Raw genomic sequence first — 25,325 nt, forward strand, 5'->3', positions numbered from 1 at the left:
ACTCAGGCTATGAGGGAACCTAACAGCTGCTAAGACAAAGAATGGATGTTTAGAAATGGCAGTGCTTGACTGACTAGACTAAAAGAAGACTCAGAGACTCATCAATATGTAGAACATGGTAGGGAAAATAAAGGGCAAACGGGGAGAAAGAGAATTCCCAGTTTTTCTCATGGATATTTCACATTCCTAATTAATAACACTGAAGCTCAACATTCAGAAAACAAAGATCATGGCATCTGGTCCCATCACGTCATGGGAAATAGATGGAAAAACAGTGGAAACAGTGTCAGACTTTATTTTTGGGGGGCTCCAAAATCACTGCAGATGCTGACTGCAGCCAGGAAATTAAAAGACGTTTACTCCTTGGAAGGAAAGTTATGATCAATCTTGATAGTATATTAAAAAGCAAAGACATTACTTTGCCAACAAAGGTCCGTCTAGTCAAGGCTATGGTTTTTCCCGTGGTCATGTATGGATGTGAGAGTTGGACTGTGAAGAAAGCTGATCACCGAAGAATTGATGCTTTTGAACTGTGGTGTTGGAGAAGACTCTTGAGAGTCCCTTGGACTGCAAGGAGATCCAACCAGTCCATTCTAAAGGAGATCAATCCTGGGTGTTCACTGGAAGGACTGATGCTAAAGCTGAAACTGCAATACTTTGGCCACCTCATGCGACGAGTTGACTCACTGGAAAAGACTCTGATGCTGGGAAAGGTTGGGGGCGGGAGGAGAAGGGGACGACCGAGAATGAGATGGCTGGATGGTATCACCGACTCTGTGGACATGAGTTTGAGTGAACTCCGGGAGTTGGTGATGGACAGGGAGGCCTGGCGTGCTGTGATTCATGGGGTCGCGGAGAGTCAGACACGACTGAGTGACTGAACTGAACTGAATTGAATTAATAACAAGTTAACTTCCAAGGGGTAGGATGGGTAGCATGGCATAGCAGGCTCTTCATTTCTGCATTAAAAATACCTGCACTCACTCTGGATGGCAAACACCCTAATGCATGGGACAATGTTGATGACAACAGAAGAGATCAAGGATTCAGGCAACCAGAATAATAAAAGCAGAGCCTCTCCAGAGGTGAACCTGCTGCTGCTACTAAGTCGCTTCAGTCGTGTCCAACTCTGTGCGACCCCATAGATGGCAGGCACCAAGCTCCCCCGTCCCTGGGATTCTCCAGGCAAGAACACTGGAGTGGGTTGCCATTTCCTTCTCCAATGCGTGAAAGTGAAAGTGAAGTCGCTCAGTCGTGTTCGACTCTTCGAGACTCCATGGACTGCAGTCCTAGGAGGCTCCTCCGTCCATGGGATTTTCCAGGCAAGAGTACTGGACTGGGATGCCATCGCCTTCTCCGAGAGGTGAACCTGGCGGTTTACAAATGATGTGGTCCTGGGATAGTCCAAAATGACACACTGTGGTACCATATGACTAGGTCCCAAGTGTGCCAACAGCATATTGCAAAACAGCATCACTTGGGGTAAATTATACAATTAACTGAGATAATGCATGCTTAATGTTTAGCTCAGTGCTACCAGATAATAAGCATTCAACAAATATAATCATGCTGCCACTGGGTCAAAATACATCTGTCATATTGGTAGGAATTATGTGGCCTGTAAGAAGTCTGAATGAAGGAAAATATATCTTCATAAATTATCTGCATATTTTTTTCAAAGATTTTGAATAAGAGGGGAAAAAGGCATTCTACCTTTTGATCAAAGAGAAGATTAGTTTCCTTAAAATTTAGCTTAAAATGTACTAGGCAGAGTGTGGTGTGTGCTGTGCCATGAAACATCTTGATATGTAAAAACTATACTCCTAACATTAAGGAGGAAAAAAAGCACATAATTATCAAAGGAAAGGGGAAATACTCACTTGTCAACTGAGCTTTGGATAATTTTTCACTACAGCTATACTCAGGACCACCTTCCTGAAGCTTTAGCCATTCCTGGGCTTGGAACAAGTAGAGTTTAGCTTCCTTTCCAACAGCTACTGCTATGTTGTTGATTCTGACACATAAAAGAGCGTGGTCACCTGGGACATTAAAACAAAAATTATCAACTTGTTTGATCTTGTATGGAACTGAAATAGTAGGACAATTCAATAACTCTATTTATCAAAATGGGAATTGAAAGAGCACAATTTTTCTTAGACCTCATCTTAACTAGGTACTTCATATTAGAAGGACCAGCCCATTCAGAGGCAAGTCGAGTGATTATTCACATTAATTATGCAAAACAATGTGTTGTGTTTCCTTATACTTCAGCTGATAACTGATCGCTTTTCACTGAATAAACAGCAACATCTGCTGTAGGTAGACATGCACCATGATAGAATTTCGCCTCATTTTACAACTACTCCAAATTTTTAACACTTGTTTATAAATTATCCTATAGATAATTTATAACTGGCAGAAATGTCCTGTCAGTTTCTTTTGGTTTTTAATATAACATGGATGCTAATATTTAATTATTCTTTTACTATAAAAAGCAAACATATATAATATAGCAAGAAAGTTTAAATAAATGAATTTCAGATACATTTCACATCTGCAACTTTTACATAGGAATTTTCAGAACAATATATGTTGTAAGACAACTATACAATGAGCCTTGCTGCATAATGCAACTACATTTAAGGCCTAGAAGAGAAGTGGCAAAAAGTAGGTCCCTCTAGGGAAAGTAACTGAGTAAGGAAAAGTGAAACAATGGACAGTTTTTTCATCTTAAGATCTTTTAATTCTCTTGTTATTGTTTTATACTATTATCACTTTGACAAAACATTTTAAACAAATTTATATGTACAGTGTGTATCAAAAAATCATTTAAGTCTCTGACATAAACTAATCATATTATAAATTATCAACAGCCTTAAAAGTGATTCTATCCCCTATTAACATTTTGAATCATGTTCTGAGTTACAATTCCTATTTCAGTACTTACGAAAGTATAGTCTTGGTACTATTATTTTACTGAATTTGAATTCACTGAAAACTGATAATAGTAAAAACACACACAAAAAGAGAAAGTGTGTATGTTAATATACTTGGAACACTCTATTCCTCAATCTTTCCTCAGAAATCTCGATTTATTACTTGTTTTTCCTCTATATCTATCAGGTAATCATCAATGAAATGTCTGGGCTGTCTATGCCTGTTTGCAAATCATGAATAAGCCATGTCACAGCTTCCATACATGCCAGATTTTCCAACACTGTCCAGATTGTGCCATTTATCGTAGTGACATTATTATCACTTGCACATGCCGCACACAGCACAGCCAAAAAATAAATAAAAAAATAAGGGTCCTAACCTCATCAGAGCAAATCATTATTTGAAATATAGTAGTAGTCAAATTAAGAGTACTAAGAGTAAGTGTTATCAAGGAAAACACTCAAACTTTGAGGGTGTAAATGAAGCGAAAATTAGAATGAAAGCAGATTAATTCATTTAAAAATTATGGATTTTTGAGGGAGGCCAGAAGTGAAGAATCAAATGCAATCTCATTTTAGAAGGGTAACACAGGATACAAACCAAGAAGCTTCCAGGACGCACTCGCAGGCACGTCTGTCAAGTTCATTCTAGGCCTCGTGGTCCACAGTATAAAGCTAGGGGAGCAACCAAACTATTCCCACAATTGTGACAACTAAATTACAAGACGTGGTGAGGAGGGGAAACTCAAATTTCTGTGCTGCAAGCAGGTTTTAGCAAACTGATCCTACAACAGAAAGGACAAACCCCAGGAAATCTCAGTTCTGGAACTTATGTTCACATGTAATTACGGTGTCTTAGTGTATACAGTCAAGCTGACAGGAGTGAATAAACGATACTTCTTTGAGCGAAGGATCTCGAAACTTGCAGCAGGAGAGAGAACAGCACAGTCGTTAGCACGAGAGGATTGGGGAAACGGTCTTTTAGGTGCAGGGTACAATCCCTCATGGGGGAGGGAGCTGACGAGGATCTGGGGAGCAGCAACAGAGGGGCTGGCCATAAACGCACGCCACGATTCCGGGAAGCCGCGGCTGGGGAGACACCCGGCGACAGGGGAAGCGCAGGTGAGCTGGCTGACGTCCCCAGCCTTGCCGCTGCCAGCTCCAGGCTCCCCAAGCGAGGCGGGGAGGGAAGGGCCCGCAGGATGGGCCCACGCGCCTTCATCCCTCTCCGCGGCCCCGAACCTACCGTGGAACTCGAAGTGGCCGATGCTCTGGCCCTGAGCGTCTCGGGCCGCGGCGCTACTGAAGCTGCCCCGCAGCGTCTTCCCCTGACAGCCTGGCGGCCACCAGCAGCAGGTGAGGGCCACTGCCAGCAGCCGCAACCCCCCCATCCCCGCCTCCTGCTCGGTACCCACACCCCAACCCCTAACCGCCTGCGGCCGCGGCCCCACGTCGACGGCTTGAGATGCGGGGGAGGGGGATGTTGGGAGCAGGACCGGCATCGCGGGCCCGCCCCCAGGAGACTGGCAGCCAATGAGGTGGCCTCCTCCGCCACGAGCCACGGATGTCCACCAATCAGAGGCTGATATGGGCGGGCCTGCAGATACGGGAGTCCCGTCACTCCCGGGCCTGATGGCTAGTTCCCGCCTTTTTTATGGAGACTCAGGAGGATGTTGCTTCTGGTTACGGAAAAATTATTGCCAGCCTCTCTGCCGCGCGCGCGCGTGTGGTGCCACTGCGCATGCGCCTGCGCGTGGCCTAGTCCCCAAAGGTTTTCCCGTGATGTGTGGGTTTCGGAAAGAAGAAACACACAACAGCACCATTTCTGGTGAGGTGAGGAATGCTCCACCCAAGAAAGTCCTGTGTGCCCAATTTGATGTCTCAGAGGCAGTCCCTGTCCACAGCTTGACGCCTGGCCACTCGGCACCTCCAACTGACTTTTCCCTCCTAGGCTTCATGTCTTCTTATGTTATGCCATTTTCCAGCAGGCCAGACAGCTGAGAATTGTAACAACCCCTCACCCCGACCCTAACCTCCACCCCTAAGCTCCTTACATCCAATCAGTTCAAAGAAACAGTTTAATAGCGCATCTTCTGGACGATTAAGTTAAGAAGTACTAGCCACTGTACTACCCTGGCCACCACCTTACCATCATTTACTTGGCCTATGACAACTGATCTGACACCAGTTTTCTTCAAGTGGTTACACACAGTCCATCTCTACCCTAGAACCACAGAAAGCTTTGGGAAACACTGTATGACTGCATCACTTGCCTTCAGAGGCTGTCTGCCTTAGCACACAACTCAAACTCTTCAGAATATGACTTTCAAGCCTCTCAGATTTCCACCTCTCAGTGTTTGATGTCCATCCTTATACGGAGCCACTGTCAGTATGCCAGACACACTCCAAATGCTCCCCTCTGGGCCTATAGGATTTGCAGATCCCTCTGGCTGCAATACTTCACATATTCTACTATTTAACCCCCACTTCATCTCATTTTCCTACTCTACTTACCCAAGGCACGTTAAGAAGCCATTCTTAAGCCTTCAGATCTGTGTTAGATACCCCAAGAACCAGAATCTCTTACTACCTTACCTGGATACTTAACCGTACTATACTGTAAATATCTACTGATTTATCTGAATATCTTAATATATTGAAAGCTCCAGCTGGTCAGACACTATATCTTGAGAGTAGAAGCTCAAAATCATTTCATGAATAAAGGTATATAAATTATTTTCATTTGACATCAAGCTTTTATTACATATAAGCAAGTTCTCACAACAGACCTCATAACTTAGAAAAGGAAACCTTGAGGGGAAACTTCATATCATGTATCCAGCATTTTCTATAACTCTGGCTGACTAGTAATAAACTGGAGATATTAATATTATGAGGTTTTAAAAAATAACTTTATTTTTAATTATAAAAATAATTCATGCAGCTTAGAAAAAATTTAGTCAAAAAGTATAAGATAAAAATGGAAGGTCTCATTTCCTCATTTCCCTGCTCATACTGATACCAAATGTAACTCCTTGTTACTAGTTCAGGGTGGATCCTTTAAGACTTACATTTACAAATTGGTGGTGTTCGAAAACCAAGGACAGGAATAAAATTGGTCCTGAAAAAAATCTGAACATGGGCCTTGAATACTGTGAAGATTTCTTCTTTTTCTAATCTTCACGATCAATTTCATTTCTCTCTCTCATTGAAGTCAGGCTTCTTGCTTCCTCATTTCATTTGAATGAGTATAGCTAACAAGTCACAAATTTTTATAGGTCCTCAGAGTTCAATAAGAGCAACCAGACTATGCTTAAACCTTAGCCCAATTCCAAATCCCAGGAAGAGAACTCAGTTAGCCTATGGTGAGTCAGACGCACATTCTATGGTCTGCCTGGGTGAGTAACTTGGGGAGATGATAAAAGGTAGGGAAGTCTGGTCAGATAAAACCATAAGTATTCACTGCAGTATATTTTGGCCTTCATTCCATGTTGGAACATCCTTTTTAAAGGCCATTATCATTCAGTTGCATTAAATTAAATTTTATGAGCCCATTGCATTAAATTTTATCAGCCCATTACATTTAAAAAGAGACAATACTAGTAGGCATATACATTGTAGCCAGATTTTCGTTATTGTAAGCAACGTAAAAGTGAACATATGTTTTTTTGCAATATCTATATTATACATCACGAAATTTGGGGATCATAGAGTGGTCTGTCAAAGCTTTGGTTTTTCCAGTAGTCATGTTTGGATGTGAGAATTGGACTGTGAAGAAGGCTGAGCGCCGAAGAATTGATGCTTTTGAACTGTGGTGTTGGAGAAGACTCTTGAGAGTCCCTTGGACTGCAAGGAGATCCAACCAGTCTATCCTAAAGGAAATCAGTCCTGAATATTCATTGGAAGAACTGATGCTGAAGCTGAAGCTCCAGTACTTTGGCCACCTGATGTGAAGAACTGACTCATTGGAAAAGACCCTGATGCTGGGAAAGGTTGAAGGCGGGCAGAGGAGGGGACGACGGAGGATGAGATGGCTGGATGGCATCACCGACTGGATGGACATGAATTTGAGTAAGCTTCCGGGAATTGGTGATGGACAGGGAAGCCTGGCGTGCTGCAGTCCAGCAGCAGAGTCGGACACGACTGAGCGACTGAACTGAACTGAGAGTGGTCTCTGCGTTTGAAATTTTCATATATGTTACTACTTGTTCCCCCCCAAAAGGCTGTAACAAAAAGACACTTCCACGTATACTGAGTATTTCCATTCTTCTTGCGTGCGTGCTGAGTCGCTTCAGTCCTGTCCGACTCTGTGCGACCCTATGGACTGCAGACTGCCAGGCTCCTCTGTTCCTAGGATTCTCGGCTGTTCTGGGCGCGCACACAGGAGGGCCCCGCCCAGCCCTCGGTGGGCGGGGACAAGTCGGCCTAAGCTCCGGAAGCGGCAGCTGTCTGCTCCTTTAACGTGTCGCGGGGAGTGGGACGCGTCGCAAAAAGTCGCGGTGGAACTTCCCTGCGATCTACAGACCTGGCACTTTACGGTGCCAAACCCTGCTGAGCTGGGAGATGTCGGCTGCGGGCCGCGCCGAGTCCTTGGGTCCTCCCGGCAGCTTTGCGAAGCGGGTCCTGGTGACCGGGGGTGCTGGTTTCATGTAGGTAACGGCGCCGCTGGCCGAGGAGTGGGTCCCCAGAAACCCCAGCCTTTTCCTGCACCTCTGCTTGCCCTTGGCAACTTGGGACCAGCTTTGGGGATCTGATTGACAGGGGGAGGGTCTTAACGCACGACCTGGATCGTTCCACCTTCTCCCCATTTCCCGGCCTGCGAAGACGTGGCTCCTTTGAAACTACGACTTCTTTTAAACGTCTCCCAATCAAAGCAGAAGTGCCGTGGTACTGTCCCCCTTTCTACCTGGCCCGAGATGTACCTGTCACTCTTGTGAGCAATCCCGCTTTGCAGAAAGCCTCTCATCAACTGCTCCAACCCCGGTCCAGTTCCCACCCCACCTTCACCCCCTCGAAACACAGGCCTTGTACGTGTAGGCTTCATGAAATGGTTTTTGGATTATGAGGGCGGTTTCATTTATGCAGCCGACTTAAAAAAAAAAAAATCCTCTGCCGGTGTTTTGACCTATACTAGTCGTCTGAAAGCCTCTCTTTCCATCTCACACCCATATTTATTCAGCAAGTCCTCTCTCTACTTCCTAAGCGACCACATCTCACCTTCCTCCCCATTTGACCCTAAACCTTGTTACTGCCTGCTTTTGCCTAGACTACTACTGTAACCTCCTGATGAGTCATACCACTTTCACCCTTGTTCCCTTCGAGTTTGTTCTCACGCACAGAGTCTGTGTTTGTTAAGTAAACAGGTGTCTCATTTCACTTCGAAGGTCCCTTTTGGGCTTAAAGTAATATCCATACTCTTAGCCACATCTCGAAGACTCTCAGGGGCCCAAGCTGGAACCTGATCTCCTGTCTTTCTTCCTCTTGCTTTTCTGTGCCTGCCACCCTTACCCCCTGAAACATAGAAGGCTAGTTCCTCCCCTTTTGAGGCCTTGGTCCTTGCTTCCTCTTTGCTGACACTGTTTGTTTTTGCATCACTCAGTTCAGATGTTTACTTAGACATCACCTCCTCCTGGCCCACCCTATCTGAGTAGACCCTGTCCCAACTAACACACTTAGCACCACCTGAAATAATATTGCATATTTGTGTTTACTTGCTTAGTGCCTGCATTCGCACCCCAGGATGTAAACTGATGAGGGCAGAGACTATGGTTCCCTCAACACCTGGCGGAATGCTCCCACCCCATTCGTACATTAGATCACCTCTTCTGATGGGACAGTGACTTGGAGGAGGGTACTAGAAGGGTGGTAAAGTGCTGGCCCAGGAAAGGTACATCCTAGAAAATTCTGTGACAGAGCTGTCAGGTACAAACTCTGGATTCATAATTTGTTCCTAGGAGCCCAATGTTTTGGTGCATATGATAAAATCTAGTGGATTATCTCACAGAGAGATGCCTCTGTCTCCACTTCAGGGTCCTCTGATACCCATGATGCCACTCTGGATATTCACCTCAGGATGGTTTCAGCAGTTCTTAGCCTTGGAAACCAAGGTTTACTCTAGAACTTCTCTAGGACCTTCCTTTCTCCCCAACCCCAGGATTCTACTTTACACCACCAAATTCTATATCAAGAAATAGGGTTTCTGTAGACATGCAGAAATTGCAATAAGATTACAGTAAACATGGACAATTTCCATGCTCATAAGAGCTTAATTTTTACATAGTTATGCCTACAGTCTCTGCAAAAGCACATTATAGTTTTAAGTCCATTTGCACTGACCATCACCTGTTGTATTTATGATATTGCTTTACTCCCATACTCAAAGCATGCATGGATAGGATCTTTTGGCTAATTATTTTCTTATATCCAGGACCAATGAATTCTCTCTTCACCGTAGTGTAAAAGGGAAGATAAGACCTTGTATATCAATACTGTTGAGAAAATTAATGAAAAGTGTGGATCGTATATTCAGCGTCGTTATTCTTTCTGTTCTCTTGCAATAATTTGATGGCATCTTTGAATAGTTTTCTAATACTCAATAGTTTAGGGTAACATTTGAAAATTTAAGGAAAAGGTTAAATTTCTACTAACAAGATATGCTTTTTTCTCTAGAGCGTCACATATGATTGTCTCTTTAGTAGAAGATTATCCAAATTATATGATCATAAATCTAGACAAGGTAAGTTTGACAAAAACGAGCTCCATGTAAGAAGAAAATGAACTCTGTCTACTGAAACTTATTTATATTTTTAAAAAGTATTAGAATCCTGTCATGCTGATATTTTAGTTTTGTATATAGTCATTTTTATCAACTTATAAGCCTACCTAGTCATGTGACCATACAGGTTTTTAATCTTACATAAAGTCTTGATACTTTTAAATTTGTTATGATAGCCCATAATGTAAAGGTTTTAAGTATGGTATTTTTGCTGTAAGAAAGTCTTCACTCTAAATTCAATATTTGGTGTAATATTTAGTGTAATGTTGTGATTGTTAACCTTTTTTATCATTGAGGTATTCTGATTATTTTATTATATGGTTTTTATAACTGCCACCTCCTGAAAATTGTGTATTTATTTTAAAAACTAAAGTGTAGTTAATTTAGTTTTGAGAATATTTCTATAATAATTGTAATCTCCCTGGATATTCTGAAAGCCATGATTCATAATTTTTGCATTGTTTATTTTAAGCACAAGATACAATTAGTTACCATAATTTCATAAAGCATAATAGTAAAAAAAATAGACAAAAATAATCTTTAAGTCTTAATTATTTTTACCTGCCCACCACAGACAGTAAGTTTTCCCCCACTGATATACATTGATTTGATAATAATGTTATAGTTAGAAGATCTATAGTATTTAAAATAAATTGATATTTTATAAGAAAAGCTATTTATTATCACTTTTTGTGTTGTTTTTGTCCCTCTTACTTATTTTAAGTTGGATTACTGTGCAAGCTTGAAGAATCTTGAAACCATTTCTAATAAACAAAATTATAAATTTGTACAGGTATGAAAGTATTCTTATAACTATATAATTATGTTGTACTGTGCCTCTTAGTCATTCAGACATTATTATAGCTTTCTACTTTATAAACCTGTGTGATATAGGCTTGGAAAGCATGCTCATTAATGACCTTTTTGATTTCAGAAGCGCATGTGCTGTAGAGAATATTACTGATACTTGTAGATTGATACTGCATTGTAGTTACATTTGATTTTTGGTGCCTTGGCAGATCTATGAGTAGCTGATTGAACTTCCATGGTATGTAATTTTTAGGTCCTCCCTAGCCTTCTAAATAAGGTCTTGCTAGGATTTAAAGAGACTGGTACAAAGTAGGGTGTTACTCAGTCCAGTCAGTCATCAAAAGCCCAGCTTACAGCCCATGGTAGTTTTTTCCCATGAGGTTGATGAACTGGCCCTGGAAGGCTGATTCTTATTAGCCGCTCTTCGAAGAGTCCAAAGAATAAACCAGGTCACTAATTCAGAAAGGGAAATTTTAATGTCAAATGGAACTACCTTGTGATTTATGTTTTTTAAGTAATTGTACAAACTCTCTTTTTAACATCTGATCGTAAAGATTATACTAGGCAAACATTTCATAATTTTTTTCTTCTGTGTGAAAGTCTTTCCTTCAGTTACTGAAGAATTAAGAATACATATTTTTAGAAGAACTAGTATGTACATATAACATTAAAAATATTTACTTAGTTGTGGTGAAATCCATAATTCCAGTTGTTACACTTACTTTAAATATACTTCAGTAATGGTTATCTCAAACTTTTAAAAATATGTTTAAATTTTTTCCTGCTGACATAGTTGCAACTAACAGGTTGGCAAGAATATTAAGAATATTAAATAAGGAAAAAAAACTAGCACAGTCCATAGTAGTAGTTGGTGCTCAAAAAATACTGTTTTAGATACTTATTTACAAAAACATATTTTGAATTGAATATACTGTATACTAGAATGCAGGAGAAATACCCCATTACTGTACTTTACCCCTCAATTGAATTTTCGAGATATTCTTTTCTATACCTGGTGTGGGGATTAACTTTTTTCTTATCATTTTTTTTTGTTCATGAAATAAAATGGTTATTATGATTGAGAGTGCTCAATGAGAGTTAGTTTTTTCATGTTTGCTTTTTAATATAGGGTGACATATGTGATTCTCACTTCGTGAAACTACTTTTTGAAACAGAGAAAATAGACATAGTACTACATTTTGCCGCACAAACACATGTAGGTAAGCATTGTCTTATGTTGCAGCTATGACAGGCAAAGTTTTTTTCCAGTGTTTAGCTAAAATCAAGGTCCAGTAATGGGGTCGAACAAATAGGTACTTAATGTATGTGAAAGAATATATACCATGTTTTATCAGAAAAGCCCATGGTCACTCTGTCATCAAGATACTTCGTGCTTTTCAGATTACTTGTGTTAGTGTAGAGTAAAATGTAACCATGAACATTATCTGAAAACTGAGTTTAACCAAATCCAGAATAGTGATTCCTTCTGGGGAAATGGGCCTTCAGCTGTATTTTTATATTGTTTTTCTTAAGGTGGATGGTTGATACACAGTTAAACCTTATATTATTATAAGATATCGTGAGATATCTTCTAATAATTTGTCTAGCATTTTATATTGTGAAATATAGCATATATTCAGACGAATTTAGAAGTAAGGTTAAATAAATGATGGTAATAAAATACGCAGGTAGCCATCACCTAAACAAAAGGTAGAATGTTGCTGAACCCTCTTTGGAAGTATTCTTACTGCCTTAGTACTTGATTTTTAAGTTACAATTTCCCTTGGTGTTCTCTACAGCTTTATGGTCTCTGTTTATCTCTAAATATCTCTGTATTTATCTCTAAAGAGCTTAGGTTAGTTTTGCCTGTTTTTAGATTTTATAAAAAGGCATACATAAAATAACATGTAGGTGTGTTTGGTCTTGATTTTCCATGCTGGTAGATTCATCCGTGCAGTTGGGTGGAGGTATAATTTCTTCATTGTCAGTGACATACAGTATTCATCTCTTTAAGTGTATAACACTTCCTGTGTCTGTTTTACTCTTGTTGGACATTTGGATTATTTGCACTTGGGGGAATTTTGAACAGCACTTCCATTAAAACATTCTTACACATGCATCTTGGTACACATTAATACACATTTCTCTCAGCATAGCACTGGCATCATAAGATCTGCACACTTCAATGTAGAGATAATTTCCAATTAGTTCCCAAAGCAGCAGTACGAATTTCTTCTCCTTCAGGAGTGTAGGAAACCTCCTGTTATTCCAGATGTCACCAAATCTTAGTTTTGTTTGTTTTTTCTATTTTTGTCAATCTGAGTAGTGTGCAGAGTGATATCTCATTACGGTTTTAATTTGTATTTCCGTGATTACTAACGAAGCTGTGTACCTTGGTTTCTTAATAATTTAAATTTCTTGCTTTGTGAAATCTTATTGAAATCTTTTGCCTGTTTTTAAATTAGGTTAGTTGCCTTTTTCTCAGTGATTTGTAGGAGTATATTCATATATATACGTATATACACATATGCACGTATGTATAGATGGGATACTAGTCCTCTGTTGGATGTATTGCAGATATCTTCTTCTCCCACTCTGTGGCTTATCTTTTCATTTTTTGGCTAGTGTGTTTTGATGAACAGATGTTCTTACATAAATTCTTAATTAATTTATGTATCTTTTATGTTATTGTTAATGTTTTTGGAGTCTTAAGAAATTCTCTTTCACCCCAAGGTCTTGAAGATATTCTCCTATATTATTTTTGAAAAGGTTTGCAGTTTCACCTTTCACATTTCGATTTGTAATCCATCTGAAATAGATTTTTATATGCAGTGTAAGATGAGGATCCAGTTTTATTTTTGAATACTAATTGGACCGCTTCTGCTTATGGGAAAGCTCACCAGTTTTCACTGCTCTGTCGTATATCAAGTATCTTTACATAAGGAACTGTTTCTCAACTCCCCGTTTGTCTGTTTGTGGCTGTGCTGATTACACAATATATCAACTAATCTTTCATATCTGTTAGAACAAATTCTTTTACTTGATTAATGACAAAGCAGTTTTTCTTCCAGCAGTTTATGAGATGCTTACCAGTACTTCCTGTTGTCAGCCTTTGGTGACTTTATTATATTTTTCCCTGATTTATGAATGAAGTTAAAAACCCTTGCATTTCTTTATTGGCGTATTCTCCTCCCTTTCCTATTTGTATATGTCTTTAGGAAGTTTCTGTGTAAGTAAGTCTCTATGCCATTTTCTAAAGGATTGGCAGTTTTTTTCATTACAGATTTTCATTAGTCATTTATTTATTTATTTACTTTTGACCTCGCCACATGGCTTACGGGATCTTAGTTCCCTGACCAGGGAGCGACTCCTGGGGCCACAGCAGTGAAAACACCTAGCGCTAACCACTGTACCACCAGGGAATTCTTCTATAAGTCCTTTATAGACTCTGAATTCAAGCCTTTTGCCACTACTGTTGTTCAATCTGTGATTGGCCTGTTCACTTTCTTAAAGGTATCTTTTGACCAGTTGAAATTCTTCACTTCAGTGTAGTCCAATTTGTCTACCTTTTCCTATAGGGTTAGTTCTCTTTGATATCTGTGTAAGAATTCTTTTCATACCTCCAAGGTCATGGAGATATTCTCTTATATTCTTTTCATAAAAGTTATTGTTTTGCCTCCTACATTCAGATTTTTTTCCACATGTCAATATTGGTTTGATCCAACACAGTTTATTGAAAAGATTCAGCCTTTTCCCACTGCCCCTTTATTGAAGATCAGTTCAATTCAGTCGCTCAGTCATGTCTGACTCTTTGCGACCCCATGAACTGCAGCACTCCAGGCCTCCCTGTCCATCACCAACTCCTGGAGTCCACCCAAACCCATGTCCATTGAGTCGGTGATGCCATCCAGCCATCTCATTCTCTGTCGTCCCCTTCTCCTGCCCCCAATCCCTCCCAGCATCAGGTCTTTTCAAATGAGTCATCTCTTCTCATCAGGTGGCCAAAGTATTGGAGTTTCAGCTTCAACATCAGTCCTTCCAATAAACATCCAGGACTGATTTCCTTTAGGATGGACTGGTTGGATCTCCTTGAAGTCCAAGGGACTCTCAAGAGTCTTCTCCAACACCACAGTTCAAAAGCATCAATTCTTCGGCGATCAGCTTTCTTCACAGTCCAACTCTCACATCCATACATGACCACGGGAAAAACCATAGCCTTGACTAGATGGACCTTTGTTGGCAAAGTAATGTCTCTGCTTTTTAATATGCTGTCTAGGTTGGTCATAACTTTCCTTCCAAGGAGTAAGTGTCTTTTAATTTCCTGGCTGCAGTCACCATCTGCAGTGATTTTGGAGCCCAGAAAAATGAAGTCAGCCACTGTTTCCACTGTTTCCCCATCCATTTGCCATGAAGTGATGGAACCGGATGCCATGATCTTAGTTTTCTCAACGTTGAGCTTTAAGCAAACTTTTTCACTCTCCTCTTTCACTTTCATCAAGAGGCTCTTTAGTTCTTCTTTACTTTCTTCCATAATGGTGGTGTCATCTGCATATCTGAGGTTATTGATGTTTCACCCCTCAATCTTGATTCCAGCTTGTGCTTCTTCCAGCCCAGCGTTCCTCATGATGTACTCTGCATACAAGTTAAATAAGCAGGGTGATAATATACAGCCTTGACACACTCCTTTTCCTATTTGGAACCAGTCTGTTGTTCCATGTCCAGTTCTAACTGTTGCTTCCTGACCTGCATACAGGTTTCTCAAGGGACAGGTCAGGTGGTCTGGTATTCCCGTCTGTTTCAGAATTTTCCACAGTTTATTGTGATCCACACAGTCAAAAGCTTTGGCATAGTCAAGAAAACAGAAATAGATGTTTTTCTGGAACTCTCTTGCTTTTTCCATGATCCAGCAGATGTTGGCAATTTGATCTCTGGTTCCTCTGCCTTTTCTAAAATCAGCTTCAAGAACCCATATACACATGGTTCTGTTTCTGGGCTCCTGTTCTGTTTCACTTCTCTTTGTCTATCCTTATGCCATTCAGTTCAGTTCAGTTCAGTCACTCAGTCATGTCCGACTATCCGCGACCCCATGAATCATAGCACGCCAGGCCTCCCTGTCCATCACCAACTCCCGGAGTACACTCAAACTCATGTCCACAGAGTCGGTGATGCCATCCAGCCATCTCATTCTCTGTCGTCCCCTTCTCCTCCCGCCCCCAACCTTTCCCAGCATCAGAGTCTTTTCCAGTGAGTCAACTCGTCGCATGAGGTGGCCAAAGTATTGCAGTTTCAGCTTTAGCATCAGTCCCTCCAATGAACATCCAGGATTGATCTCCTTTAGAATGGACTGGTTGGATCTCCTTGCAGTATAAGGGACTCTCAAGAGTCTTCTCCAACACCACAGTTCAAAAGCATCGATTCTTCGGCGATCAGCTTTCTTCACAGTCCAACTCTCACATCCATACATGACCACGGGAAAAACCATAGCCTTGACTAGACGGACCTTTGTTGGCAAAGTAATGTCTCTGCTTTTTAATATACTATCAAGGTTGGTCATAACTTTCCTTCCAAGGAGCAAGCGCCATTACCACACTCTAATTACTGTAACTTTATAATAATTCTGGATACCAGCAAAGCAAACCCTCCTTCCTTTTAGTTGTTCCAAAACTTTTAAAATTTAAGAGCACTTAAATTTTTAGCTATATCATTTCTTCTTTTTCTTCTTAGAATTAAAGAAAAAAAAAGTGTTTCCTGTAAATATAGCACTGATAGTTTTCTAGGTTCTAAGAATGTACATGTAATATGTAATTTGAGCTTGAAGAAATCATAAATAGCGTTGCATCTTTATGTTAGTTTTAACACTGTTGGCAGTTGTGGTAAATGAAAAAAAGTAAATAGAGCTCTTCTTTGAGACCCCATGGACTATAGCCCCCCAGGTTCCTCTGTCTATGGGATTCTCCAGGCAAGAATACTGGAGTGGGTTGCCATGCCTTCCTGCAGGGGATCTTCCCAACCCAGGGATTGAACCCAAGTCTCCCGCATTGCAGGCGGATTCTTTACCATCTGAGCCACCAGGGAAGCCCACACCTGAGTCTACTGGTTGCTATTTCTTTTGTCCTTTGAAAGGAACTGTTCTGGATTTTTCTTCTTTTTTTAGACCTTTCATTTGTCCGTGCCTTTGAGTTTACCTACGTTAATGTTTACGGTACTCATGTGTTGGTAAGTGCTGCTCATGAAGCCAGAGTGGAGAAGTTTATTTATGTCAGCACAGACGAGGTCTATGGAGGCAGTCTTGATAAGGTGAGCTTAGAAAATGTCTGTTTCAACTACTTACCCTGTACCACCGTACAAACTTGCCTGATGAAAATACTCTAGACTTTTGTTTAATCCTCTGATTTTACACACTTGTGGGACTCTTCAGACTGTTATTCCATTGTTTAAATCAAGTAATACCACCCCACATGGGAAACAACAGCCTAGTCTGGTACAGATTTCATGTAATTTGACTGACAGTATTTTGAAAATGAGCTCTTACTAACCACCCAGTCTTACATCATGAATGTCATTCCCATGGGCCAGCACATGCATAAGTTAGGCTGCAGCGTAAGGCCTGTCTTCCTTATCTTCTGCTCAGAAAAGCACATTGCACTGTCAAGGAGTGGATGTGAAATTGTTATAGAAGCTGGAATCGGTTCTCCTTTGTTAATCATTTGTAAACGTTACACTTTTACACAAAAAGTAGCTCCATTGGTCAGTCTTTATTTTTGATAGTGTTTACAGTGACCTCATTTTATTTTTAAAATATATTTATTTACCAAAACACATATAGAATGGGGGAATAAAAAAGTAGCTTGAAAAGACTTACAGTGAGAAAAAGCAGACCTGACCGTTTCTCTTTAATGCCCCATCCCACTTCTGAGAATCAACCATTTGGAAAATCTCTCTGCAATTTTTATCAAGCAAGCCTCTTCCTTCTTATATTCTCGTCGACCTACATCAGATCTGACACAGTAGCCAGGATGTTTTTTAAAACCTAAGTCAGATCTTGACGTTATTCTGATCAAAAACCCGTCAGTGTTTTGACAGAGGCTTTCAAGGTTCCACATGCTCTGGCCTCTAGCTTTCCAACCTCATTTTGCATTTCCCTTCCCTCACACCAGCCTCCTTATTTTTCCACTGGATGCAGTTCTGTCTCAGGGACTTTGCACTTGCTGTCCTGCCTGCCTTGTAGGGTTGTTGTGAACTATAAAAATGTTACTACATGTAAAGAAAGCGCTTAGAAGAGTGCCAGGCACATAGCTGGGTTTCAGTAAATGTCTTTTAAATGTAAGTGGTTAACATTTCAAGTTTGTAATTTGTTCTCTGATTTTTCAACTTCGGAAGTATACATAGTACCTACTTTTTGAATATATCTTTAAAATTAGGAATTTGATGAATCTTCACCCAAACAACCTACAAATCCTTATGCATCATCTAAAGCAGCTGCTGAGTGTTTTGTACAGTCTTATTGGGAACAGTATAAGGTAAGAATTGGCTTCAGAAACTGGAATCTTTTTTTTTTTTTGAGTTAGGTATTAAAACTGCAGGTTATCATTAGCCAGTATTTTATTTTGAGAGTAGAAGACATAGGCTGAGAAAAGTTATATATTAAGGAATCTAGAAAGCTACTTTTCAACATTTTGTGGACAAAGCACTGACCTTTCTTCTTATCCAGTCTATCATTTAAAGGAACAATTTCTGGGAATTTCCCTGGCAGTCCAGCGGTTAGGACTTGGCACTTTCACTGCCATGGGCCTTGGTTCAGTCCCTGGTCTGGGAACCAAGATCCTAAAAGCCACACAGTATGGCCAAAACAGTAAATAAAGGAGCAATTTATATATATGTTGTTTCTACTTTGCTAATAGGTAGAGTGTGACAGCTAGAGTGAAAAGCCCTGTTGGAAAATCCTGATTCCAAGGAGTCCTCAGAGTGAAGGGAGACAGAGGGAGAGGAGATTCCCTTACCTGCCACTGCTCCTCTCGGCCCCTCATGATCGGAGCTGGATTTGTCCCCGTGGCGTTGTCAGTGTCCCTGCGGGAGCCTTGCCCACTGTGAATCAGCAGCTCGAATCCCTGCACTTCACTTCCCACTGATCTTCCAGTTATTCAGGACTGGGTCAGAAAGGAGAAGGTTCTCTAGCCTCTTATGTTCCAGTAGCATGGGTCTCGTAGCTCTTTTCATTTGTAGGGGTTGGTCCAACAGAGAAAGCCAACTTGGAAGTTTAACATCTGAGATGGTCTTTGAAATAATCAGGTGGAAATTTCCTGCAATCAGACCTACAAACCTGCCTCCATCTGTTTTCATCCTTCCCTTGTCCCAGTAAAGAGACTCATCTTCTTTCTCTTGGAGCCTCTGTCTTTTTCTGAATCTCATCCTCTCCTGTCTTTCAGGAACCTTACATTAGAAAAAAAATCCCTTCGCTTCTGTCCTAAAAGTGTGTGGAATTATTTAGCCAAAACTGCCCATATTTTAAAACTGCTTATCTTTAGATAATCAATTATTGGACCTTTCCATGACCTTAATGGCAAATACTCTTTAAGTTTCCAGTTGTCATCACACGAAGCAGTAATGTTTATGGACCACATCAATATCCAGAAAAGGTACATTTTACTTTGAATTCACATTGTGTTTTAGTGATTGTAACTTCTCATGATTTAAAATAATCTCACTTCAGTTATTTGTACAAAATAATTTATGTTGTAATTAACCATCATTATAAATGCTATATAGGCCACATGCAAATCTCGATAGGTTTGGAGTTTGACAACTTGATTTAAGTCTCAGCTTGATACTTACAAGCTGGAATGGCCTTAGTTAGGCCCTTTGAGCATCATCTTTAACTTGATGGGTAATGATAATATTTAGGAAGAATTTTGAAAGATCCAGTGAGATGATGTATGGGAAGATGCCTTGTACGTTGCAGGATTCTAAAGCACTGTAGAATACTCCTATCATTAATATCTTGCCGGTGAAGACTCCTTCCCAGTTTGCAGTCAGGCCATATGTCAGGCTGTAAAGAAAGGCAGATACTAGTTAGAGAGTGATACAGGAAGCTTGTACATAAATTTGTCTTACAGTCCACTGATTAACTGTTCCCCAACTCCTCTGTATTATGCAGGCCTGAGTATCTTCCAGAAAGTAGTTTAGCAAATACGATGTGGTCTTAAAAGGCTGAAAATGTGTGTATGGTTGATTCTGTACCATAAAGCCCAATGTTAAGTAACTACTAGTCTTACTGCTAAACTTTCAAGCTGGGTTTTCTTACTTCTTAGCTATTGCATTGACGTGTCTGCCCAAAGAAAAGGGCATGATCTGCTGATATTAATATATACGTGGCTTAATTTTTAGAATATTCTTAACATGTTTATTATAAATTTAATAATTTCTTGTTTCACCATGTTTAACGTGAATTTTCTTTGAATACAGTGGCACTGGAATTGCTTTATATTAATTTCACAATAACTTATTGTGTAGATACTGTATGTAAAGTAAGAAGTAAGCTATGATTCATGCCGATAGAAAACCAACAGAAAAGTGAGCTTATAGTGAGAATAAACTGTTCATGAAGACTTAACCTTAACTCTTTTTCACTATTTATATCATTTTATCTTCATTTTGATATAGCAATAACTGGTTTTATGAAATAGGAAATAATCTTAGAGTTCTTTTACTTATCAAAATTACAATAGGTATTTTGTGAACTGATAAGAATTAAAATCTATCCTTAAATGTGTTTCTTAACAGTAATAATCTTTTAATGTTATGATGAGTTCAAGTTTATAGTTATGAATGAATTTCCAAAGTCTGAAATGATATTTAAATATTCTTTTAGGTTATTCCAAAATTTATATCTTTACTACAACACAACAGGAAATGGTATGTTATTTATCTTTATATGCATGTTTTTCTGGTATGTTAGAGTATTTAGTGTCAGTCTTTCTTGAAAATCATAAAAAGTTAGAGTTGGAGGCCTTAGAGTTTAGTGTCACAACAAATTTAAGAATGCCTTCTACAATTAGTAGTAATAGTTTTTAAAATAATTGTAATAGTTAATTCATCTTTATAATTTGATTACTAAGATAATTTTAATCCTTAAATAATCTACCTTAAAACTTTGAGTTATGGCATTACAATTTGTCGTCTATCTTTATGTAATTTTATTTTTGAAAAAGATGTATTTAATTCCTAGAACTATAGTCTTCAAAATGAACTTAAGGTATAGAATTGATGAATAACTATTTCTTCAGGGGTCACTTAGGTGTTTGCCACTTTCCTAATGAGTAACCACAGACGGTTTAGAGATGTATTAAGAATTATGGATAAAATTTAGAAGTCATGAGAATTTGTATTTTCAGTAAGAGATATCTAGGATATGGGAATTGGCTTCTCTGAAATTGTACTGTCATTGCATTACCCAGATTTGGGAGAGCTTACTTTTTTACACTTTATGATTCTCTCTTTCATTTCATCTTTTTAGCTGCATTCATGGGTCAGGGCTTCAAACAAGAAATTTCCTTTATGCTACTGATGTAGTAGAAGCATTTCTCACTGTCCTCAAAAAGGGAAAACCAGGTGAAATTTATAACATTGGAACCAATTTTGAAATGTCAGTTCTCCAGCTTGCCAAAGAACTAATACAGCTGGTATGTATATATTATAAAAGGGTAATATTTTCAAAATAGTCACTGAATTAGTTACAGTAATCACAAATTTTGTCAAAATCAGCAATTTACCATTTACTCACTGGAAAAGTGAACAGGTAAGAGAAAGAACTTCATAATTATGCGCTGAGATGTGTCATTTTTCGAAAGTGTATCACTTATTCAATCACAGCTCTCCAGGAAAAAAAATTCCACTATATTAAATGTACATACCCATTATAAGACATAATCAAGTTCAAGAAATCAAATGTTAAATCGTGTGCCCTAGAATCAAGAAACAATGATATATAAATAATAGTTCTGTACGTATTAGTGAGCATCAATTATAAATCTCAGGATACAGTAGAAAGAGTGACTGAGCAAATGGAAAAGCGTGTTTTCCTTTGCACTACTCACAGAACATTTCTATACTCCAAATGTGTGGGTTTTCCACACCCAGCAATTCTCGGACACCAGCTTAGTAGGGTCCTACAGTTTAACTCAGTTCTGACATTATCTACCTGGAGATGGTGTCAGATCCCATAGGTCCGGGTTCAGTCCCACAAGACTGCCCTCATTTCACACATCAGTCCCGAGACCTGACTGTCACCTGTGCTTGCTTCTGATCAGCCAGGTATAAGTCTGAGATAATCTGCTAAAGGAAGTCACAGAACTCAGGAAAAGAGTTTGCCCACTAGATTACCGGTTTATTACAAAGGATAGAGGAGATCCTCAGGGCACACAATACGAGGGAAAGGAGCTGGAGCTTCCTGCCCTCTCCGTGTGTGCCACCCTCCCAGCACCTGGAAGCTTTCCTCTTGGGGTCTTTATGGAGGCTTCATAAAGTAGGCATGATGGATTAAATCATGGCCACTGATGATTAGTTCAACTTCTAGTCTCCCCTCCCCGGAGGTGGGAGCAGGGAGGCTGAGTTCCATCCTCTAATTGCTGGGTTGGTTCCCTTGGCAACCAGTCTTCATTCTTAGGGACTTTCCAAAAATCACTCATTAACATAAACTGTGATGTAGTTGAAAGGGACTTGTTATAAATAGCAAACAACACCTTTATCTCTCATCACTTAGGAATTTTTAGGAGCTTTGTGCCAGGAACAGGGATGAACATTAAATAGACGTTTCTGATTTTAAATCATAATATCACACTCAGTAATAATCAAAAGCCAAAATATTCATTTTTTCCTATAGTTTTTATAATGTGTAATCTTTCTGAGCTTCAGCTAGAATTTAAAGTATAGAAAGTGTTAATAAAAATGTTATTTACCTTAGCTGCCTTCCCCACTTGGAGAAGGCTGTTTTTCTTGTCGTTTGAATCAGTTGAATGCCATTTTTATTCACTGATCTCATTTTATAATTTGACTTAAATGTCTTCTCCTTTTTGACAGATCAAAGAGACCAGTTCAGAGTCTGAAATGGAAAACTGGGTTGATTATGTTGATGATAGGTGAGTAACAAGTTAAAAAATTGGGGGAAAGTTTTGAAGTCTTAGGTACTTATAAGATTATAAATGTATGTCCTTACCCAGGAAAGTTTTTCTCTTCAGTTCTCTGCTAAAATATTTTTCCTAATTATAAATGTAACAAGAATAAAGTATAACATTATTACTTACTACTAGTATGACTTAAAGAAAGTTTATTGACCCTTTCCAAGTCTGAGATTTCCTTGAATGTGACATAGGGATAATAACATCTTGCTATGGAAGTATTTTAAAATATAATTTCTAATGTCTATAAACTACCAGACCCAGGACATGTAACATAAAGAGTCCTAACAAGTTTATATGTGGTTGAAATAAATAAAGGATAAGCCACAGAGGGTTAGGCATCTGAATTATAGGTGGTTTTAACATATGCTTTATTTTATACATTTTCTATAATGGGGTTATCAGGGGAAAATTTTTGAGAAAAAAATGTGAATTATGGACTCATTATTTCTCTTAGGTATTTAAATTTGTGAGTATATATCCACAGTGTCATTTTAAATCTGTTTTGTTTTCTAAGACCTACCAATGACATGAGATATCCAATGAAGTCAGAAAAAATACATGGCTTAGGATGGAGACCTAAAGTACCTTGGAAAGAAGGAATAAAAAGAACAAGTATGTTATGAATTGATCCCTTGAGGGTGGGGGGAGATTCAGAAAAATTTTAAGGCACAATAATTTGTTGTTTAGGACACTACAAATCTGGCAGAATGTTATGGTAAATCACTTTTGCTTTTCAAATTTTTGCATTTAATATATTTCTAACATTAGTAATTAAGTGTCTTGAACTTCATAGACTAACTTCTGATCAGGCCTCGTCTTATTAGCATTTGTCAGATACCTATTTCATTGATTCTCAGACTCACATTTTTCGAATTTTTCATCTCCTTCAGAGGTATGTGTTTTACAGTCACTAGTGTCTGATAATTCTTGTTTCAACTTTTTTTCTTTCTTACCAATCTATAAAGTAATGGTTCATCTTAAGATCAGGCATCTGAGATTTGGTAAAATAGAGACAGTTGCAGTCTTTGAGTCTCTTGAGTCTTTTTATACTGAAACAAACAAATAGGAAACAAATTTAATATGTGCAGCAGAAATATATTAAAATAAGTCTATATAAAATCTGTGTATATGTTTCTATATCTGTTAAATTCTGTTTAGAAATATACTCATGAGAAAAGATACTCAAGTGTAGGAAAAAAGTCTTGGTTCAGAACTGGACATACAAAATACTTTTATTGAGTTCTAAAAAGCAAATTCAAAGATAATGTATCATTTTTTCAACTGAAAAACTTTATTAATAGGATAGCAGCATAAAGTAATTTTACATATTAACAGAAGGAAGTTCACATCATCTCACTATGCCTATCATGCAAGATTGTGACATTTATTTACATGAACAAAACACTACACTTTTTTCCTATGACTTGAAAACCAGCACAAGTGACTTAGTTACCTTTTCCCCTGAATTGTCTAAAATCAGAATGTTTTAACACTTATACCAGCAAATTCAGTATTGAAGGACTTTTGAAGTTAAAGAGAAAAAGAAATGTTGATTCTTTTTTTTCTCTTTTATTTAAACTTTTTATTTTGTGTGGTACAGCTGATTAACCATGTTGTGAAAGTTTCAGGTGAACAGCGAAGGGACTCAGCCATACATATTCATATATCCATTCTCGCCCTAAAATTGTTGATTCTTAAATCTAAGTTTTCAGGTGATGAAACATCTCCTGATTAACATCGTTGGTTCAAAATCAAATTGTTTTCATCATTAGGCAGTCTTTACCTACATATTAGTTTATGGGCAAGACTTTTCTTATTTAGTAGGAACTCAGTAAATATTGATTAACTGATGTTTAGATTTTTTTAATTTTTTTGTCTTTTGTCTTATCAGTTGAGTGGTACAGAGAGAATTTTCACAACTGGAAGAATGCAGAAAAAGCATTAGAACCCTTTCCGGTACAACCACCGTTTGTATAGCAGGGACAGTTTTCAGAGAAAGAAGAAAATTATCCTACCTACCTCGACAAGTGATGTGAAATCAAGTGACCAAATGAAGCATCTTCTTTTTCATTTGGAATTAGATTATGACTTTGTGTATAAAATTCAAATGTAAAATGCCTCAGTTTTCAGAAGAGGTTCAGTATCAGCATAGGATTTAAATAATCATAATTCTCTCAGAAATGTTTTATCCTGAAAATTAGGACCCAGCATGCGTAGAAAGACTCCTTGGTAGATGTGGGTCAGGAAGGATGAATCTCCTGTTTCTGAGAACAAGGACAGGTAATAGCTCTGGGCAGATGACAGCCTTCGCTGACATTGAACTCTCCAGCTTTTCCCACTGCCTAGAACGTCTCTAAAGTCTTTTAGGCAATAGAGGATGAGCCTTATGCCCTAATTTATCTTTTGAAGGTCAGATGTCGTGCTACAATTGCTTTAAAAGTAGAACAAATGGAAGCATATCTAGCACTTTTTAACTTTTGATAATTTTTATAAAATTAAGTTATAAAAGAGGTCGTTTTTATATTTTCAAAATCGATCATGGAACAATATAAGTCATCTTATATCAGAGAAATTTTGTCATGTATTTACTGTTTAAAATGATTTTATTTATAAAATTATCAATATTTT

The 25,325-nt window shown here is 38.8% G+C and overlaps 2 protein-coding genes across 6 annotated transcripts in view; one reads left to right on the forward strand and one right to left on the reverse strand.

Moving 5' to 3' along the window:
- GPR180 (G protein-coupled receptor 180) overlaps nucleotides 1–4,342 on the reverse strand; it is a 29,570-nt gene extending 25,228 nt beyond the window's left edge. Inside the window, exons 1-2 of the mRNA XM_055426558.2 lie at nucleotides 4,183–4,342; nucleotides 1,881–2,039 (exon numbers count right to left, since the gene is read on the reverse strand). Coding sequence (XP_055282533.2) covers nucleotides 1,881–2,039; nucleotides 4,183–4,327 — 304 coding nt within the window. The 5' untranslated portion in view covers nucleotides 4,328–4,342. The remainder of the gene's footprint in view (nucleotides 1–1,880; nucleotides 2,040–4,182) is intronic.
- Nucleotides 4,286–25,325, forward strand: TGDS (TDP-glucose 4,6-dehydratase). 5 transcript variants are annotated; one of them, XM_055426555.2, is made up of 12 exons: nucleotides 7,362–7,585; nucleotides 9,606–9,672; nucleotides 10,436–10,504; nucleotides 11,651–11,741; nucleotides 16,676–16,818; nucleotides 17,943–18,041; nucleotides 19,098–19,157; nucleotides 20,390–20,433; nucleotides 21,035–21,200; nucleotides 22,597–22,655; nucleotides 23,212–23,309; nucleotides 24,589–25,325. In XM_055426555.2, the coding sequence occupies exons 1-12, from the start codon at nucleotides 7,500–7,502 to the stop codon at nucleotides 24,672–24,674; spliced, it is 1,068 nt and encodes a 355-aa protein (XP_055282530.2). In that variant the 5' UTR covers nucleotides 7,362–7,499; the 3' UTR covers nucleotides 24,675–25,325. The 5 variants fall into 5 exon arrangements, with proteins under 5 accessions (XP_088698781.1, XP_055282530.2, XP_055282531.2 ...); XM_088842654.1 differs by having other exon boundaries at nucleotides 7,457–7,589; XM_055426557.2 differs by having other exon boundaries at nucleotides 7,464–7,823.

This window comes from Moschus berezovskii, chromosome 13 (assembly GCF_049115385.1).
Source record: "Moschus berezovskii isolate FMDL1 chromosome 13, NW_MosBer_1.0, whole genome shotgun sequence".
NCBI classification, from domain to species: domain Eukaryota; kingdom Metazoa; phylum Chordata; class Mammalia; order Artiodactyla; family Moschidae; genus Moschus; species Moschus berezovskii.